General features: G+C 40.8%; 2 protein-coding genes across 3 annotated transcripts in view; both read right to left on the bottom strand.

The window, feature by feature from the left end:
- Positions 1–2029, bottom strand: part of PFD1 (PREFOLDIN 1) — a 28355-nt gene extending 26326 nt beyond the window's left edge. The window contains exon 1 of the mRNA XM_077366513.1: positions 1876–2029. Coding sequence (XP_077222628.1) covers positions 1876–1899 — 24 coding nt within the window. The 5' untranslated portion in view covers positions 1900–2029. The remainder of the gene's footprint in view (positions 1–1875) is intronic.
- Positions 2030–3939: 1910 nt separating this feature from the next.
- Positions 3940–21283, bottom strand: LOC143856651 (protein TIC 20-I, chloroplastic-like). Of its 2 annotated transcripts, XM_077366917.1 has the most exons (4): positions 21057–21283; positions 19947–19998; positions 9268–9458; positions 3940–4927 (listed from the first exon to the last, which is right to left on the bottom strand). In XM_077366917.1, the coding sequence occupies exons 3-4, from the start codon at positions 9446–9448 to the stop codon at positions 4296–4298; spliced, it is 813 nt and encodes a 270-aa protein (XP_077223032.1). In that variant the 5' UTR covers positions 9449–9458; positions 19947–19998; positions 21057–21283; the 3' UTR covers positions 3940–4295. The 2 variants fall into 2 exon arrangements, with proteins under 2 accessions (XP_077223032.1, XP_077223031.1); XM_077366916.1 differs by lacking the exon at positions 19947–19998 and having other exon boundaries at positions 21057–21279.
- Between the last annotated feature and the right edge of the window lie 126 nt (positions 21284–21409).

The raw sequence follows: 21409 nt of genomic DNA, 5'->3' as shown, positions 1-21409 counted from the left end.
ATTGTTCTGCAACAGAACAAACTATATGAAAACCTGAAGAAGTGTCGTTTTATGACAGACCACCTACGCTTCCTGGGCTATGTTGTTAGCTCGTCTGGCATTCAAGTGGACGAAGAGAAGGTGAAGCCATTACAGAGTGGCCGGCACTAAAGACAGTTAGCATAGTACGAAGTTTTCATGGACTAGCTATCATGTATCGGAGATTTGTCGAGGATTTCAGCAGCATAGTTGCACCAATTACTGAATGCATGAAGAAGAAAAACTTTTGTTGGGTCAAAGAGGCTGAAAGAAGTTTTATCCTGATCAGAAAAAGTTGTCTAGTGCCCGTGTTCTAGCCCAATCAAAATTTGAAAAATTATTCGAGGCAGTGTGTGGCGCATCGTACATTGGGATTGGACGTGTCCTTTCACAAGAACGTAGATCCATTGCCTTCTTTAGTGAGAAGCTAAATGAAACTCACAAGAAGTGGTCAACCTACGAAATGAAGTTGTATGCAGTGGTTCGGGCATTGCAGCATTGGAGACACTACCTTGTTCAAAGGGACTTTGTTCTATACACTAATCATCAAGCTTTGAAATATATTAATAGTCAAACTAATTTCAATGGGATGCAAGTTACGCAAGTCTCTTTTATGCAAGAATTCACCTTTGTACTGAAGCAAAAGTATGACCAACAAGACAAGGTAGCAAATGCCTTGAGCTGGAGAGCATCTTTGTAAGTCACTACGGCTAATTAAGTCAAGGTTTTGAGTGCCCAAAGGAGTTATATGTTGCAGATGATTTTCAGGATGCTTAGGATAAATGCCAGAAAGGGATGCCTTCTAAATTCCATGTGCAAGACCTTCCTTTTAAGGAAAATCAATTGTGCATTCCTAGATGTTCGTTGCGAGATAAAATTATCCAAGATTTGCATTGTGGTGGTTTAAGCAGACATTTTGGACAGGATAAGAGCATAGCCTTTGTCAAATAAAGTTACTTTCGACCACAACTTAAGGTGTTTCAAAAGGGTGAAATGATGATGGTCGACCTTAAGGAGTGTTTTCCTATGGGTATCTATAACAAATTGAAGAACGAGAAATGTAGACCCTATACGAAACTTAGGAAAATCAATGACAATGTTTACGTGGTCGATCTTCCTGATGACATGCCAAATTTTTCTACCTTCAACGATTCTAATCTATATGAGTACCACCCACCTGTGTGTCCAAAACTAAACTCGAGAATAAATCCCACTTAAGTTACGAGTCAGTCGGTCTAAATTCTAGCTATGTTAGGAGTCCAAATCATATTAGGTTAGAAGCCATAATAGTAGGAAACAAATTGGAGTTTGAGTAGGATATGAAGAAGAGTTTGAATAGGATATGAAGAAGGTGACAAAAACTCTATAAATATTGAGTGTGAGATGGATGAAATCAGTTTTCCACTAAACGAAAATCTGAATACAAGTTTATTTTTCTTTATAAAAAAAAAATGACCAGTTTGACAATCAGAAAACATCATCTTTGCTGATTCAAAAATTGATTCATGGGTTTTCACTATCACTTTAACAAATTACCTGCCAATCCATTGAAAGCAATTTAGAATGTACATTCATACAGCTGAATATATAAATTCATCCATATTGTTTTATCTTCCTAAACAATTTTTTTTGGCTGAAATTGACATTTTGTGGCTTTGTGCATTTCACAAACAAGAAATTCAGAAGAATCATATGGAATGTAAAAGAACTTGAGAAATTTATATATGCTTGATGACAGATTAGTAATTTTCAAATACGGAATACAGAAAAAAAGAAATAAAATTTCAACCAACATTCAGAAACTTAGGTCAAATAACAGAAGAAACGAGGCAACTAAGAACAAAAATTTTCAATTACCGTTCGATTTGCTTCATCTGCCATTAGAAGAAAACTTTGGGTGGAAATGGAATCTACCAAACCCTAACCTTCAAAATCAGAAAGAAAGAAAAAAGATGGGGAAGAAAAGAGGATGAATTTATCGAAATTTTATAGTGTAAGCTCGTATGGCCCAGTATTTTTTTTAAACAAGTACTGTATTACACCATAGCATGATCCAAACCGTCCATTTGATGGACCACAACGTAAATAGGTTGTGCCCAAAAAATTCATTTCTATAGGATGAAGCTAGCCCTCCGATCTACAGACGTTTCTATAATATGCAGCTCCTCTTTAGATGGGAGGGGTAGGATCATCCAATGGGAATGATTTTGGCACACCTTATTTACTTTGTGGCCCATAAAATGGACGGTTTGGATCTTCCTATGGTGTGGGCCGTACGGTATTTTTGAAAAATATTGGATTATATTGTCTTAGCCATTCAGTTCATAGAAGGAGTGACTCATGCCAAGTTGATAGAGTAAAGAGAGGTAGGGGCAAAAACAACTTGGGTAGAAACAGTGAGGTAAGACTTGATGGCCAGGAACATGACAGAGAACATGACCTTGGTCCTTGGATAGGAGAGAATGGAAGAAAATGATCCATGTAAACGAACTCAACTAATGTCAGGATTAGACAGCCAATTTGAACCCAATTTGAATCAGCTAGATCCTTTCACCTTCTTCATGTAAATTTTCTAAAGGATTAATTAGCCGACCCCAACTAGTTTGGGACAAAGGCTTAGTTGAGTTGAGTATACGGGCTTACGCCATATGAAATCTCGTTAGGAACAGAGGATTTATATGGTGGACGACCGTGCAGCCCGCCCCCCCCCCCCCCCCCCCCCCCCCAAAAAAAAAAAACAACAACAGTGGGTCCCACAATTTTTGGGTTCATTTGTTGGGCCGTGATGTAGATAGGGTGAGCCAGAGATTTTCTCCATTGGATGATCCTACCTAACCTTGTGAAGGGTTTCTTTTTAATTTGTCATCCATTTTAAACCTCCACAAATTGAAGGGTTAGGAACATCATATGGAGAAGATTTTCTGGGCACGCCCTATCTACATAAGGCCCTTCAAATGAATGGTTTAGATCACCCAGAAAATGTAGGCCTCACTGCTTTTGGTGGCTGCACGTGCACGCACGCCCACCATATAATTTCTCTAACAGAACAATACTAAACACAATCATTTTCCTTATTAAAATAAGAGTAGTTATCAAGGGTGACTTGAAACTTCTCACTCTGCTAAACACTTTTTAATTGGATGCTGTGACTTTTCAAGAATTGGACATGTTTGGCAACCATGAAAAAAAATATATCAAAGAATTTTTTTACCTAAGGCCATGTTTGGCAACCATGTAACTTTTTTCCTGTAGAATGTTAGTTTCACAAGTGGCAAGAGGGGGAGTGTGAGAAGAGGAGAGGATGTAGAAAGTCTGAATGAGGAGGGAAGGCAAAGAGGTGGGATAGAAAGAGATTTGAGTGGGTGATGAGGACTTAGGAGAGCATAGGATGGGGACCATGGGGTTGGAGTACAGTGAAAACAAAAATCCTATTTTAAATAGGGATTTAGTTTTCTTTGTTTACCAACCCTATCACATGCTCCTTAATCACCACACTCTCAAATCTTTCTCTTCTTTACCATTCCCTCACCTTGAGTAACAAATATTATATGAATTTTTATTTTCATGCTTGCCAGCATGCCTTTAAGAAATGTGAAATAAAGAGAGGAGTGCCATAATTAAAATAAGGGACTGAAGACTGAGGATATCAGTTGAGAGCCTTTCGGGAACTGTACTAGCCTTTAAGTCGGGGCAAAATGAAGAGGAAATACATACACTTGAATGTTAAATGTAAGGTTCAGATCAACCAAAAGTTCAGGGCTTTTTCCATTGGGGTGAACTTTGTGTATAAACTGCTATCCAAGGGCAATTTAGATTGCACTTTACGATCAAATTGCACTGGAAAAACGCATTGCATACCCAGCTAAGCTTAAGAGATCCCTTAGAAACACTACTAACAAAAACAGTTCTAACAATGCAAGCTTTTCAACATCAAGTATACAGCTCTACCAATTCAAGCTTTTCAACCTCAAGTCTGCAGTTATAACAGTTCAAGCTTTACAATATATGTCATGAAAATTGGTTCAAAGTCCCCTTAAACAGGGTCAGACCCAGTCTCTCAAAAACAGTCTCAAAGTACACCTTAACAGATTCAACCACAAGTCTACAGTTATAACAATTCAAGCTTTCCAACATAAAGTCATGAAAATTGGTTCAGAGTCCCCTCAAAGAGGGTCAGACCAAGTTTCTCAAAAACAAGTCTACCCATCTCTACCTGCCCAAAAATACACCTTAACAGATCAAATGAGAACCAACTTCTCGTTCTCCATATCGGCCACTTAGTCATACGGAATCTGAATATATGCAGCATCGCATACGAAAGGAATGTCAGCATACATGCCCCCAAGTGCGCACCGTATGCACTCCAGCACTGTAAACAAGTAAGCAAATGCAACGGCCGTCCACAAGTGCATTCCTATCTTTCCCCAGTACACAGCCAACGGCATCCAACGGCTAATAGTCCCTATTACTTGGAGGGCAATCTCAAGGAGCATTCCCATAACAACATGGAATCGAAAGAAGTGGGGCCATTCCTTCCTCCTTACCACCCCAAGATATGCAGCGAAGAAGTACGCCATGAAGAACCAGCTCGGCAAACTTCCTATAGCTCCGAGGAAGGGATAGGTGAGGAATTCAAAGTCCTCCAAGAAGGGGTGGAGATGGTAAGCTGTCTCCGCATACACCCACGTCTCGTGGAGAGGCATGAGATAGGGGAGACAAGCTAAGGCCCTCCACCACCAACTTGGTTTTTTGGTCATCGGAGGAAATCGGAAGCTCGATGGAACATCCTTGGCAGCTCTGGGACCCGTCCTGGTTGTGCGCCGCTTAGGTAGCAAGGGGATAGCATAGGCGAGGCTACCATGTTCCCCGCTTAGCAATGGGGCTGATACTGAAAGGTGAAGACGCCCTCCTAAGTTCAAAAGAATGAGTAAAAAGTCAGATTGATTAGTAACTAATCAGTTAGGGTGTGTCAAGCACCAATCCCAAAACTATTGTTTCTGGTTTTCTTATGATATGAATTGTGATCCAATGCAATACACATCCTACCATACTGCATGAAAAATCCATACATCAACCCAACCAGTGGTTCCCAACTTGGATTCCCCATGCATAAGAAACAACCTGAAAGTATGACCCTAGTCCCTAGCCATCAGACCAATGGATTTTTTTAGCTGTTTATGGACTCTATATTCTATGGTCAGTTTGCAGAATGACAGTTAAAACTTAAAATCATGTAATGAGTGATTATTGGGTCATGAGCAAGCTAAGGTGGGCCAACCACAAAACAATCCAGACAATCATGGTAAGAACCATGCATAGAGTAGACGGGTATATGTGTAACGTTGCATTGGTCCGTTTCTCTAAGTAGACGGGTATATGTGTAATGTTGCATTGGTCCGTTTCTCTATTGAAAAAAAAGGAGTGCTAGCATGAAGCCGGGAATGGGGGTCATCCCCGGGACCACCATTCTTGCATGCCCTGCAGGGGGGCAGACTGCACGTTGCTGGGGCTGACATGTAGGGTGCACATGGAGTGGCAGTCCCTTGGATGCTGCCGTCACTGGGAATCCTCAAATCATTCTCCTTAAAATAATTGACCGAGTTTATGAGAAGTGAAAACCAAAAGTCAAAAAGTTTTATATTTCTCCATTGATTTAAATATTCCAAATTTCCCTAAATGCCTCCCTTAAGAATTCACCCCTGTTCAGCCAAAAAGCTCAAAACAATCATTCTACTCTTCCCTTTACTTTCTTTTTAGTTGCCCTAAACCCAATCACTATAGCTCAAGAATCTTCTAGCTTTCTGCCTTATACTAATTGTTGGGGGTAAAATGAGGACACTCGGTATCAACCCTCAGCCACGCCCAAATCCAGGCCGCATCTGGAATGGGCCCACGCCTGTTGACCGTTCCAGGAATCCCGCCTCCACGAAAGAGGGAGAGAGATCATGGGCTCCCACCACTCCCTCCATCCCCGCTTGGTCATTTCTAAAATTACGCCCCCACAATGGTAACCGCCGCCTAATCCACGACACACCAGCACCATCATGGGCATAATGGATGTAGTGGGCAGCATGGGTCTCCCCTCCTATAAAAAAGAACCCCCACGCTCAAAGGTGATCATCTTCCTCCACCCCATAAACGCTCAATCTCTCTTTATCCATGATTTAGATATTGTCGATGCCGATTTCTGACTTGAGCGTCGGAGGGTGCACCACTGCACGCGAGTCCCCACTCCGGGGGCCCTTCTAACGTTGTTTTCTGTGAGCGTAGGCACCCATAGATTGGAGCTCTACCAACCCGAACGACCAGATTCATCTACAACGCTCGTCCGATTCTCAGGTACAAATTTTGGCATCCCATCCGTTGTCTGGGACATCCAATTACGATGTAATCTCAAGGAATCGGAAATTGAAGAGTGCGGAAACCTTATGGAAACTTTGTCTACTATCTATTTGTCAAGCTCTGTGGAGGACCGGTGGATTTGGAAACCGGTTTGTCAGGGGGTTTTCTCTGCCAGATCCTTCTTCCGAAAGCTTAACGATGATTGTGATCGACCCTCCCACTGTGCATCTGTTTGGAGTGTTGTGGCGCCTCCCAACGTCCGAGCTTTTACACGGTCCTTGCTATGCAATGGACTTAATACATGTGACAGACTAAAACGTCGGGGTTCCAGCATAGCTCAGTGGTACATCCTGTGCAAAAATGCTGAAGAATCGACAAATCACTTGTTCCTTTTATGTCCGTACTCCTTCCAGGTATGGATGAACATCTTTAAATTCTTCGGTCTCTCATTGGTCAGCGAGGAAGGTGTGAAGAACGTTATAATGTTTTGGCGTAACTTCTTCTCTGGAAGTGTTGGCAAAGAAAAGTGGCTCTCTATCCCGTATGCTATTGTTTGGCATATCTGGCTGGAGAGAAACAGTAGAATTTTTGGGGGGAAGGAGCGAAGTGCATCATACGTCACCCTGGATATCAAGTTATCTATCATCAGATGGGCCAAAGCCAAGAGCGGTACCCCTTACTCAATGGGTATCATTCTTCGAAACCTCACGACGGTATTGGCTGAAAAGAAATGTAGATCATCCATTACCCCGAGGTGGATCCCTCCCCCCAAAGGATGGCTGAAGTTCAATTTTGATGGGAGTTCCCGGGGAAATCCTGGCCAAGCGGGAATTGGTTGGGTTATTCGCGATTTTCTGGGACACCTTATTATGTCTTTTTCGGGCCTGACCGGGGTTTGCAATGCCAATGAAGCAGAGGTTTCGGCTCTCCTGTTTGGTTTAAAGTGGTACATGACTCATAATTTGGGCCCTCTAATCATCGAAGGTGATTCCTCCCATACTATAGCTTAGGCTTCCAACAAAATCTGCGGACCTTGGCGCTTGGCATCAAAATTAGATCAAATCAGGGATCTAGTTTCAATTCTCCGCCCACACCTTCAACACAGGAGGAGATCAGCCAATGGTTGGGCCGATTCACTTGCAAAGGAGGGTGTCGAGAAGGAGGATATTATTATATTGGAATTCTTAGATGTATTTCTTTTTTTCTTTTTGAGCCTGGCTGGTGGGTTTCTTTTTGTTTCTGCGGGACGCCTCGTCCTTCTTTTTTGTTCTATTAATAAATTGTTACTAGATTGGCGCCATCCGTGGGACCCGAAAGAAAACGTAAAACTGAGCATGATGCTAGTTTCGAAGAAAAGATCTGAAGAGCACGCTGGGGGGCAGGAAGTGAAATTTGTGCTATAAATCTGTGGAGAATCGCCAGAAATCAAATCCTCCGACATGCACGCTAAGGGAGAATTTGGAGACCGAAGAAATCAGGAAAGTGCTCTCATAGCTCTTCCCTTACTTTATTTTCATCACATATTTTGTTGTTTTTCTTGGGTTTGATTGCTTCAAAATGCTCGGGCTCCGGCTATGCTGGACCAATCTTTCTGGTCCAGTTCCCTGGATTCCTCGACCGGCTTCTGGGCCTCGAGCATATCAATCTACCTTTTAACAATTCCCCCGTTCCAGTGAGCCTCGCCAATCCCACCAAGCTTGGTGCACTCCATCTCGACCGGAATCTCCACACAGGTAAGACACCAGAAAGTTCCACAGATTCAAGGGGACCGGATCCGTACCTCTCCTACAACCAGACTTCAGAAGAATACCTGAATCTTTCCGGGTCAGACTCAACGCGTATCAGTGAGCGCTCGGAAAAATGATGGTGCCGGTGTGTTGTGGATTAGGCGGCGGTTACCATTTCTGTTTCGGTGCGGGCGCCGCGAGAGCGGTACCAAATCGAGGCAAACTCTGAATACTAGATATGACCCCAAAATAACAGGGGTCAAGGTCGGCTAGTGAGACGATGGGGGATAAGCTTCATCGTCGAGAGGGAAACAGCCCGGATCACCAGCTAAGGCCCCTATTTTTATGAATGTCAACTAAGTATCGTAAGTAAATTGATCCCGGTTGTTCAATCATTTGATAACCAGAGTTATTCTTTGATAAATGATCACTATGAGTCAGACTCAATAGAATTTAATCCTTTTCATTTCTGAATTTTGAGTTCATAATTTCATATTTTCTTTCATATTCTATTTCTTCACTTTCTCTTTCTTCACTCCCTCCTACGTGACTTTTCGGGGCCCATCTAAGTGATGTGCGCGGTACAAAGTTCATGGTTCCTTCTATGTCGCAGGGTTAAAACCAAGAAATATTTCTTGTTTTCTCGATGTTTCCTAACATTTTCAATGGGGTCAGTTATGGCGATCCTGCTACTGTGAAAAAATATGCTAGACGTGCCCAATTGGGTGAAATTTTTGAATTAGATCGTGCGGGGGCGTAATTTTAGGAATGACCAAGCGGGGATGGAGGAATGGAGGGAGTGGTGTGAGCCCATGATCTCTCTCCCTCTTTCGTGGAGGCGGGATTTCTGCAACAGTCAATGGGCGTGTTATCGCTAATCATTACTCCCTCCTCTGGCTTTAACCAACACCACCAAACCTCAAACCAAATCCTTAATTTTTTTTCCTCTTCCTCTAACCTATCTAACACAGAACCAAAATAGTGAAGTCTTTAGATTCTTTTCACACCATCAAGCCTTTCTTGCATTCTTTACTATCTCTTTTTGTATTTTAAGTTATATTTCATCGGCAAGGTCAAACTCGGACATAATCACATATTTTTCATCTTCATTTTTTTTGGAATTAAGATGACAACGTTGTTTTGGAATTCTAATTTAAGCAACAAATACAATGAGAGATACCACTTGAAGGAGCGAAATTCTGATCTTGATAAGTTCTCAATGTGCTCCTAATGCTTGGAAACGTAATCGTAATTGGCACAGATGAAAAGCATGTAAAAACAGATTTCTGCATCACAGTCGAACAGGTCCCAGGTTTCATGGCCATGCTTGTGGACGACATGTTCCATCCATTTAGAATCATGTCCAAGTACCTGGATAAGACAATCGGATAAAACTATTACTGAAAACTGGAGGCAACATACAAATGATTGATATTTGCTCTCACAAACAGCCAAAATCAGAACTGATGAACAAGATTAAAAAATACCAAATTTCTCACTATTATCAGACATGAAAGGAATGTGTAAGACATGAAGCCACATGTAGATGTTTAAAACAAACATGAAGTGCCAGATGTATTGATGCAATATGTAAGACACGGAGACACATGTAGATGTTTAAAACGAACATGAGGTGTTATATATACTGATGCAAACCCAGGGTCCGTATGTTTAATTTCTGGGAAATTAGAAGGAAGAACATAGTGTTTAGTTCAATAAAGGTAGACACATGCATTCCCAAATCAGATTAAATAGGACATGGTAATTAGGGGCGACAGGAGTTTTAATGTCAGAGCTTTAGAATTCATTCATCAAATAGAAACTAAACCATCCCAAACTAGTTCCATACAATAATTTCATAGAGAAATCAGCTGGCTAAAGGAAATAAATCAGATATTAAATAATGTATCTCAAAAATCAGATCTAAGAAATAAACTTAACTATGGCAAAAGACAATACATAAAGGGGAAGGGAAATGGTCGTAGGAAATGAGGTCTTAAATAATGTATCTCGAAAATCAGATCTAAGAAATAAACCTAACTATGGCTATAACAATACATCAAGGGAAGGGAAACGGTCGTGGGTAATGAGATCAGGATATGATGTTATTTTGGGCAAGGATTATAGGAAAGGTTAAGGCAAAGTGTATGGGGAAATAGATGGGAAAGGTGAATATATGGGATAAGGGGAATGGTGAGAAGGATAAGGGGAGGAAATATAAGGAAAATAGAAAGAGAATAGGGAGAAGATGGTTATACCTGAGAGTGGTGTGTCAGGCCTCGTGCCTTGGTCATCCGAAGGTAGCAGCCAAGGTGTGTGTGTGTGTGTGTGTGTGTGTGTGTGTGAGAGAGAGAGAGAGAGAGAGAGAGAGAGAGAGAGAGAGAGGGCGGGCGGATGCTCCCTTAACCTTGAGCGGAAATAAGGGGCAAGCGGAAGAGAAAGGAGAGGGAATGCAGCTGCAACCTATATATATATATATATATATATATATATATATATAGAGAGAGAGAGAGAGAGAGAGAGAAACAAGGGTTGACTTGAGAGACCTAAGTGGCGAGGGCCATGGTGGAAGGCCAATAATGTTATAATGCTTCTCATGTGGATTTGGGCACGGGTTGAGGGCGGTGGGCCATGTGTAATTAGTGAGTAAGGTGGGCAATAGGTTGATGTGGACATCTCCTACATTCAGGATCAATAAAATGTAACTAAATGACCAACTTAAAGCCCTAAATGAAAAGAAATATCACATATCCATAAAATAATAGCAAAATAAATTAATCCTGGGGATATTGGATCACATCATACCTATTATCATGTAACTTGGATCACATCATATCTATTATCATGTAACTAGCCGCTCATACAAAAGTATGAATTTTTTTTTTTTTTGAATGGTATGAATTATAATTATAGAATTAGATTTGAACTATACAAATAGAATACATATGATATGAAAATATCCGCTGACTGAGCTAGGCGTTGCCTTGGTTGAGGATTAGTTGGGAGTGGCACTCCTAAGAGAGGTGGGATCACGTTATGCCGTACAAGGGTATGAGCATTCTAGGTGCAATGACGATCCGATGATGGTGGTACTGCCTCTCTCTCTCTCTCTCTCTCTCTCTCTCTCTCTCTCTCTCTCTCTCTCTCTCTATGTTGCCCAACATTAGATGTTTTCAGCAATTCTCTTAAACATAGCCTGAAGATATTAGAGATCTAGTGAAGAATAACATTTTAGAGGTGAGCAGAATCTTGGGGCTAACATTTGTGGAATGGAGTTTCCAAGGAAATTCTGATGAAAGAGGGTTGAAAGGAATGCAAACTTGGTGGTGTGGAGGACGGCTTTAGAAGAAACTTTTTAGATAGAGAACTTCAGGCAATGGCTAGGCTTTTGGAGATTCTAGAAGGGTGCTACATCAAGGAGTTTGGTCAAGATAAACGGGTTTGGATCTAGAACACTTTGGGGGTATTCACTGTCAAATCATTTTTATTTTTATTTTGAAAATTGGCGATTTCATTGATACTATGAAAAATACATTGGGGACCAGAGGTCCCAACTGCATTACATAACATCAAATAAGATTAGCCAGAAGTATACTCCTATAGACCATTAAAAGTGTCTAAAACAAAAACTGCCTATGCTATGAAAATAAACACCACTAAGCTTCCTCCAAACCTCCACAATTACGTTTCAGTCCCCCAAGAACTAAACTTCTAACCGTGTCCCAAAAGCTATGGGACCCTCCCTCTTTTCGGGCATCTTCAACAACATCTCACCTTTAAACAGCTCACCTATGCTGAGAACTTCTCCAACTCCTCCAAGATGTGCTGGATTTGGAAATCCGGCATGTCAATGAGAAGTTCCTCCGGCATCCGATACAGGCGAGAAGGGTTTTTTCTTTCAGCAATCCTTTCTTCCACTAACCGGATGCCTACCACCTTTTTAGCTTCCCAAATCATTCTCCTCTCCGCCCTTTCTTCAGCTAACAGTAGTTTGAAGAAAGGGTGTTTAAATAATGGCGAGTGGGTATCTTTGACCTCACCTGTCCCACAGAGACTGTACAAAGTAAAGGGGCAATCCTTAGCATCTTGTTTAAAAAATTTCCACTGCTTCTGAAGGATCTCTTCGGTCATTGCTTTGTGGGTCGGATCAATAATAAAAGCCTTCTCCTCATCATAAGTCATCGACTTCATTCTCGTGGGGATAGTTTCTAAGATTATAATCTCCGTGAATAACCGTCTGCTCCGCCCAATCGAGCGAGAGGAAGAACCACCTGTGCTGTCAAATCATTCAATCAACACCTTGTGTCTTGTCCTGTGTCCTGTGCTCTCCAAAGTAACTAGTGTTTGGAATTTCTAGGTGCCGCCCAGGGTATGTACGTTTGGTTGGACTGCTCTCCTTGACAAGATCCAAACGGTAGATTTCCCATGTCAACGTGAAATGCTAATCATTGACCATTGTGCTCTTTGCATTGAGTCCGGGGAAATGGTGGATCGCATTTTTATGCATTGCAAAATGGCTAGGGAGTTCTGAAGCAAAATTCTAAGTAGATTTGGGATGCCAAGGGTATTTAAGGCCAAGCTTAGAGAGTTACTGGATGATGGCCATCAATGCCTTGGAAGAAAAACGGGAAAATTCTCCGGAATGTATCTTTTCTAGCTACTATATGGGTTCTTGGAAAGAGAGGAATGCTAGAGTTTTCAAAGGATATGCCAAGAACTCTACTTTCCTCTAATTTAAAGCAGTAGCTCTAGTAATCTCCCGATTGAGGATTCTTCCTTGCTTTAGGTTTGTATCGGCTTATAATCTATGGCATGGGTGAAAGGAGGCATATGCCAGCGTAGAACAACGACCCAAAATTCTATAGGAATGTGAGCCTCCAGCACATGGCTTTCTAAAGCTAAACTTTGATGGAGCAAGCTTTGGAAACCCAGGCCCTACGGGCATTGGAGGAGTGCTTAGAGATGAGACCGGGTCTGTGGTTTGGGCGTTTGCAGGTCCCATAGGTGTCACGGATGCAAGTGAGGCATAGGTACGGGTAGTACACCAAGGGTTAAAGCCTCTAGATAGAGAAAGTCCAAACAGAGTGGTGGTGGAGACTACCTTAACGTGATCCGGTGGTTAAGAGGTTCCCATGTCCAGCCTTGGAGATTTGTTTTGTTCTTCGATGAGATGCTAGACCGGGTAGGTCGTTCATCCATCTCCTTTCAGCACGTCAGGAGGTTCACCAATGGGGTAGCCGATAGGCTTGCTAGGGAGGGAGTATCAAAGAAGGAGCTGGAGAAATACGATCACCTTCCTCCTTGACCTGCTTTTCCTATTCTTGTCTCTCCCTTGTTTTATACTGTAGCATATGGTTTTTTGTTGGAAATTTTAAAGAATTTGAAAAGCCAAAAGTGATTTTTGCCTTGTCTTTAAAATTTAGAGGAAAAGATTCAAATTTTGGTTTCCCTTTTATTTAAAAAACTAGTGACTTTTGAGTGTTTTTTTAAATGAAAAGATTCTTTTAATGCCCAAAACGGTTTCCATTTTACCCCATTAATTGCCAAACGGTTATGATAATAACACCTATTAAAGTTGCAAAACCGTTTCATCTCTAACGGTCATAGATATGAATGTTGGAAGAGAAACATTCAAGGCTTTTAATGGTGGCTTTTCTCAACATTAATACCCATTATTGGTGGCTCTTTCCAATAGACACTTTGTGGTCTATAAAAAGGAGAAGAGAATGCGGTTTAGAAAAGGCTAAGAGTTTTTGGGGTCTACGTTTGGGGTGGCTTTTGCCAACAGAAAAAGAAAGAGGTTTACACAGAAAAAGGTTTATGTTTTTTGGTTTTGCTTCATTTCCTTCCTTCTGTTCCTTCCGTGTCTGAGCACAGTTCTAAGGTGGTTCTGGGTGGACCAGTCATCGAGTGCACATGGACTGGAGCTATATTTGGCTGTTTTATCTTGGAGCGTCGATTCGCGGATCCCGGTTGCACCGGTAGGGGGCGGATACGATTCTTAAGGAGAGTGACCAATGGCACGACTCAGCCTTCTTCTTCTTAATCGGGTTTCCCATAAACGTTTTTCCATCAAAAGAGATAAGTGCAATCTGTTTTCCGTGTTTTATTTCAATTATGGTTTAGTTTACAATACATGGATTTTTGGCTTCTACTTGCACTGTTTTGAGGTCGAGTAACATGTTTTCGTTTCAAGTAACGTGTTTTGGGTTCAACTAAGCCATATATCATTCTTTCATTATTTGTTTATAAGATCTGTAGAAATCTGATCCGTCTATTTTATCCAACAGTCTTAAGAATCATATTTGGGCTTCTTAAGATATGGATCCTCTCTCCAACATTTTTTTTTAAATTACTGTAGCATGTGGTTTGTACTTCGCTTTTTATTTTTGATTTTACTGTATCGACCATCTCGATCTTTTTCCTTTCTTTTAATGATATCCATCACCATTAAAAAAAATTGTGGAATGGAATGAGAGGGCAGTGACTCTTTTATGACGGTTGAATTGCAGAACAGACATTCGATTAATTGTCCCAGGAGTCCAAGTGGCAATGAATCCACTTCAAACTAACGTTAACTATGGTGGACTGTATACCAGTAGACAACCATCATGTGGTAGATCTTGAAGCTATGGAAGAGGGAATGGGGATGGCAACTTGTAGCTTTCACTATGATGGACCATCTAACAGTAGACGACCATCAGGTGGTAGCTCTTGAAGATGTGGAAAAGGGAATGAGGGTGATAACTTGCAGCTAATGTTATCCCATGCAGCCATTCAGTTTAAATATTCGGGGATTGAGGGGCTCTAAGAAAAAATTTCACATGAAAGAGATGATCCTTCAGGGTAAACCCACCATATTTTGTATTCAAGGTACGAAGCTCATGGGCATTTCTTTGGCATTTTTAAAAGAGTTGGGCTGTAAATCAAGTTTCAAATTTTCTTCCTTGCTTTTGGAGGTATCTTAGTGGCATGGGATGGAGCATTGTTCGCGTTAGAAGAGGATGTTATTGGTGTGTTTTCGGTCTTTGTTCGTAAAAGACAGTTAGCGGATAACTCGCATGGGCATTTTCGGCAGTTTACAGTCCCAATAATGCTTATTTGTGCAGTAATATGTGGGTTGAGATGGATGCTATCAGGGGGAGATGGCTTGTCATTCCCTGGTGTGATGGGAGTGATTTTAGTGACATCAAAGTTATAGGTGAGCGTTCTAGTAGAACCCATATTTCTACAAGTATGTCGACCTTCTCGGAGTTTGTTGGCAGAAATGCCGTGGTGGACTTGCCACTATCAAGGGCGGCTTTACTTGGGAAAGTAACTAGAGTAAAAGTAGACCGGATAGAGTTTTGATTTGCACTCAATGGAGTTTACAATTCCCCGAGATTCTCCAGGTTGCTCTTCCTAAGTCTATTTTTTATCATTGTCTCATCTGCCTAGATCCGAGAGTTAGTTATTGGGGTCCTTTGCTGTTCTAGTTTGAGTTACCTGAGCTTGAAGAATTTAATATGAGGGATAAGTTGGCTAGACCATTCAAAAAAAAAAACAAAGATAAGTTGGCTGGATGCTGGCATGAGGCTATGGTACATATGTATGCTGATGTTTGCTAGGGGCAAAAGCTTAGGTTTGTTATGAGTAGCTGAGGAGGTGGGCCAAAGACAAGAAATGTTTGTTGAGGCAAAGAAAAGTTGAGCTCCACATGAAGATCAGTGAGTTTGATTATAAGGAGGAAAGTGGGAGACTATCAAAAGAGGAAATATCGTATACAATTTGTCTTAACATTAAGGGTGTACATGGATATTCGAAAATTCGATTACCGTCCGCATCCGAATCCGTTTAAAGCGAATCTTATCCGGATCCGTTTCAAGCAGATATTATCCGAATCCGTTTATGAGATATCCGGCTCCTATGTTGCATGGATTATTTGCCCCCCTATGCCGAATTCGTGTCGACACGTCTCCGCATCCGAATCGGACATGGATTCATGTGGGACACACCCAGATTCTTGTCGTAGCCGTGTCCTGCACGAATCCTGTTTTCTTCGGGCAAATCTGATTCATCATTGTCTCTTTTGAAATGTGAATCCTGTATATTTTCCCTTTAAATGTATTTTCTTAACTTTTTTTATACGAAAGCACAACCCGTAAACTTTTAATAAAAATCCTAGCGCCTCGACCCTCGAACATCGACCCCCTTCCTCCTTCAACTCTCTTAATACAAAACTCGCCTCAACTCTCTACCCTCAAAATTTTCATGAATATATGCATAGACATACATACATACATACATATATATATATAGAGGAAACTGTTGGTGCGCTTAAGCTCACCAACCTTATGGTGCGCTTAAGCGCCCAATCACATGGGTCCCACATTTTCTGTGGTGATCCAAACCATTCATTTGCAAGGTCCTATCGTAGATAGGGGGTGTACCAAAAATCAGCTCCATAGGATCATCCTAACCCCTCCATTTGTGGAGGACAAAACTGGGCAGATTTGTGGATGGGTTAGGACGATTCTCCAAAAATGGATGGGTTAGGATGATTCTATGGAGCTGATTTTTGGTACACCCCCCATCTATGTAAGGACCTTGCAAATGAATGGTTTGGATCACCACAGAAAATGTGGGACCCATGTGATTGGGCGCTTAAGCGCACCATAAGGTTGGTGAGCTTAAGCGCACCAACAGTTTCCTCATATATATATATATATATATATATATATATATATATATATATATGAGGAAAATGATTGTGAGCTTGAAGCTCACATAGCTTATATGAGCTTGAGGGCCCAAACACATGGGTCCCACTTTTTTGTGGTGATCCAAACCATTCATTTGCAAGGCCCCATCATAGATAGGGTGTGTACCAAAAATCAGCTCCATTGGATCATCCTAACCCCTCCAAAAGCGGAGGGCAAAAATGGGCAGATTTATGGCAAACGGTGTCTGTCTATTTTGCCCTCCACTTTTGGATGGGTTAGGATGATCCTATGGAGCTGATTTTTTGTACACACCCTATCTATGTAAGGGCCTTTCAAATGAATGCTTCGGATCATCCTAACAATGTGGGCCCACATGTGTTTGGGTCCTCAAGCTCATATATGCTATATGAGCTTCAAGCTCACAATCATTTTCCTCATATATATATATATATATATAGAGGAAACTGTTGGTGAGCTTAAGCTCACCACACTTATGGTGAGCTAGCTTACCCAATCACATGGGTCCTATATATATATATATATATATATATATATATATATATATATATATATAAATTTTAAATTTTGAAAATTTTATTTTATTTAAAAATTACTGAATCTGAATCCTACTTTTGGGGGTTTGCCAAATCCGACACCTCGAATCCATGTCGGATCCCGACACGCGAATCCGAATCCATGCAACACTGTCCGGCTCTTAGCGGATGCGAATCTGGTAAATGGTATATCCGATCCGTTTAACATCTGAATCCGAGAAGTAAATCCTTTTTATTTATTATTAATAATATCATTAATATTTTTTTTTAGAAATGACACACTGTCTTTTGTTTCTAAAAGAAAAGTGAATTTTCTTTTTAGGAAAAAACAAAAACAAAAAGTGTTTTGGGTAGGAAATGAAGTAATCTCTCATTTGAAGGGCATTCTTTGAGTTTGACATGGCTTCTTTATGAAGCAACAAATGTGGGTTGTAGGATGAAAAAGACAAATGGATGATGGTGATTGAAAGAAGATGTCATAGTTTCTAGAGAATTCTAGAGCAAAAATGCCATAGTCATTGATGGTAAATGGACGGCTTAGATCAATTTTCCAACTTAGGGTTATATAAAAACCCAAAATGCAATTAAAAGATGGGACTTCTAAGGTTTGCAAGGAGAAGCAAGAGAGAGAAGAAAGGAGGAGGCTGAGACACCATCTTCAACATTCCTTGGTGCCTCCAACCCCACCAAAATCCATCGCCACCCCTCTCCACCTTCTCACAGCCACCTCCATCACCGCCAGTCACCTTCATCTCCAACCCAATCCCCATCTCCATCCTCATTTCTCTTCATCTTCCACAATCAGCACTCCCACTTCCCATGTTCAAAATAGCCCAAACCCATTCTATCATATGCATAAAAAATAAAAAAAATAAAAAAACGCAAAGACCACTACCAACACCATCATCCATCCCCACTGCCTCTCTCTCTCTGCCTTTGTTTTAAAAGGAAGAAGATGATCTCATATATTTTAGGGTTTGAGAGTTAATTTTGTGAAGAGAAAGTAAAGGTCTGGTTTTAGGGTTTGGAAAATTTATTCGAGGAGTAAGAAGCAGAAGAAAGATAAAGTGCAACAATAAAATGTTCGAATTTACCGGATAAACGGATACGGATAATATCTGAATTCGAACAATATCCGACGGATACGAATTCGGTAATATATATTAAATATCCGTCAAATTCGAATCCGAATCTAAATTCGGATAGTGTATACTGTAATCGAATTCGGATATAGCCATATCCGCTTCGAATTAGATCCGTTTACACCCCTACTTAACATGATCATTTTGCAAGAGTTGGTTTGGAGGAAGAGATCTAGGTTCAAATGGTGGAGGCAAAAATACTGCTTATTTCCATAGTATAGTAGTGGCATAAGAAAAAATAATCGGATGCCATAAGAAAAAATAATTGGATCCATTCCTTATTGATTGATAGCGAGGGATGCTGAAATCAGGCCTTCATTTCTTCCAAGATTGTATATTTCAGGCAGCGCCTTTATTCTTTTGAGGGCAGATCTCTCCCTGCTCCATCAGGGCTATGAAGCTGGCTACCTTGAAAAAATAGAATTATCTTGTCTTGTTCTCTCTTGGATTATGGGTGATTGAGTTTGGTCGGCTTGCTATGGACTCCAGAGACAATTTAGATATAGTTCATTGAGGAGCAAGTTAGCATTGCCCTTTTCTCAATGAAAAGAGATAGAGCCCAACATCCAAATGACTTCTATTTGGCATTTTCGTGTTGGAATTTGATCAAATTGAACTTGATGTTGTTGTTTGTTGCTCTCCATGAGGGACTTCACTTACAAGTAGAGATCCAACCTTTATTCCGATCATCCCTACGAAGTACGGGGCGGAAATCTTATCTGACTTATGCTCTACCAACTTGCTGAGTAGTATTTATGAAATTTTGGCGAATGTCCGTGCAGATAGACCAAGAAAGGTGATCGAGCTGATCTCAAACTCGTCGATTGCTTTTATCTAGTGCTAGCAATTTCTTGATGGGGCTTTGATTGACGTTGGATTTGTGGACTTCTATCCTAGAAGTGGAAGGAAAGGGCCCTTTGTAAGGTAGATCTGGAGAAGGCCTATAACATAGTGGAATGGTGTTATTTGGATTATCTCATGGTCAAAATGAGGTCTGGTGACTGATGTTGTACATGGATGAGAAGATTTATACAGTTTGTTTAGTGCTCACCACTCGGTATTGGTCAATGAATAGCCCCACAGTTTATTCTAGTCTACTAGAGGCTTTGTCAGGGTGATCCGTTGCCCCCTCCTCCTCTTACCATTATGGGTGATTCTCTTAGTAGGATGACCGATAAGGCTTGGGTTAGAGCTATTATTGAGGGCTTTAGGGAGGGCATGACGGGAATGGAGAACGCACACTTGCAGTATTCCAATGATAACCTCTTAATAACTAGTGTTGGACATGGAAAAATTAAGAACCTTAAGGTCGTCCGTCGTTGCTATGAGGTTGTGTCGGGGCAGGGGATTAATTTACATATCAAAGTTTATAGCCTTGCATTATAATCATGAGCTTATGTTAGAAGTTCAAAGAGAAAACTTGATTGGGAAGAGAGTGGCCAACACCCAAAGAGGTTCCACCTGAGCCTTTATTTTTTCCCTTTTTCTTCACGAATCACACACTCATTGTAACCTGTGAAATGATGAAGAAACATAACTAAAACCCAAATGGATGAAAAAAAATAAAAAACTGTGACTAATGTAAGGCCAAGCAATGTTTCAAGCACATAAGAAGCAAGAGTTTTGCAAAAATAGAAACCATAGGCACAATGACAACAATAAGGATAAGAAGAAAAAGATATAAAAAACTAGCCTACTGTTACGTCATCCCCTCTTACCACCTATGGTATAGTTTTGAAGAAGAAAAAGAAGCCTTTGGTTCAATTCAAGGAAAACTAGATCTTCCTATACTTCTCACGAATTTGTAGAAAAAGCATGGTAGTTCTGTTAAAGTATAAAAGAAAAATAACGCCTTTCTCTAACAGCTTAAGCTATTGGAGAAGTTGGTTAGTTAACATGGTATCAGAGCCAAAGGTCTCGAGTTCAAACCTCCCGGATAGCAAAATCCACATGCAATGGTCAGCCCAAAGTAGGACCACATGTGCCACGTGTTTGCCAAGTGGGCCACACGTGCAGGGGAGTGTTAAAAGTATAAAAGAAAAATAACGCCTTTCTCTAACAGCTTAAGCTATTGGAGAAGTTGGTTAGTTAACAAGTTCCTTCATTCACAAACAAAAGTTAAATACAAAAGACTCTATAAGTGAAACTAGGGACTCAAACCACTCCAACACGTTTTACATCTAAGTTGCCTACATAGTTGCACTCTGTTTGCCCCACTAGCACCACTTCCTAACATGCTAAGAGATACCTCACATTCCTATTTTAAAGGACTAACACCAAACACAACTCATCCCAACAAGACACCTATTCTCCATGCACATCCACATCCAAAACACAAATAATCAAACCCTAATGCCGACCACGTTATTAAATCTAACAGAAATAGTCAAAACACATACACGCACAAGAAAAAATGCCTTCAGAGATGATAAAATTGAGATCTGAGATAGAATTCTATCAAAAATAATAATAATCGCTTTGGATATTCATACAAAAGATGAGATTAAGCACTGTGAAGCAACTAATTGGAAATGTTCCAGCAAATATAGAAAGAAAGAGAGATAAAATTACCTCTAGATAGAAGAAAAACCCTACTGAAACTTTTATCTCCAGTCAGCGAATTTTTTAGGGTTTGTTATTAGAAAAATAATGGGGAGGGGGGAAGGGAAACGAGCTCTTAAGGAGATAGTGAATTTCAGAAAGATGCCTGCTCGGCACTGTTAAAATCCATGCCTTTGTGCAGAGTTTTTATATCATGTAAGCCCTTATACTCCCTCTCTTTTTTCTTTTTTTTTAAAGTACTGTACGGACCACACCATATAAAATCTTCCATTCAAAGCGAAATGGACATCCCATCAGAGCTACGAGAATCAACGGTTAAGATTTTCTTGTAGAACCCTACCAGAGGCTTGAAGGATCCAAGG

The sequence above is a fragment of the Tasmannia lanceolata genome, unplaced genomic scaffold (genome assembly GCF_043159265.1).
Source record: "Tasmannia lanceolata isolate RefF3 unplaced genomic scaffold, GAP_Taslan_0.1 ptg000023l, whole genome shotgun sequence".
In the NCBI taxonomy this organism is placed as follows: Eukaryota; Viridiplantae; Streptophyta; class Magnoliopsida; order Canellales; family Winteraceae; genus Tasmannia; species Tasmannia lanceolata.
Note: the sequence above shows the minus strand (reverse complement) of the source record. Positions and strands in the feature narration are given on the sequence as shown.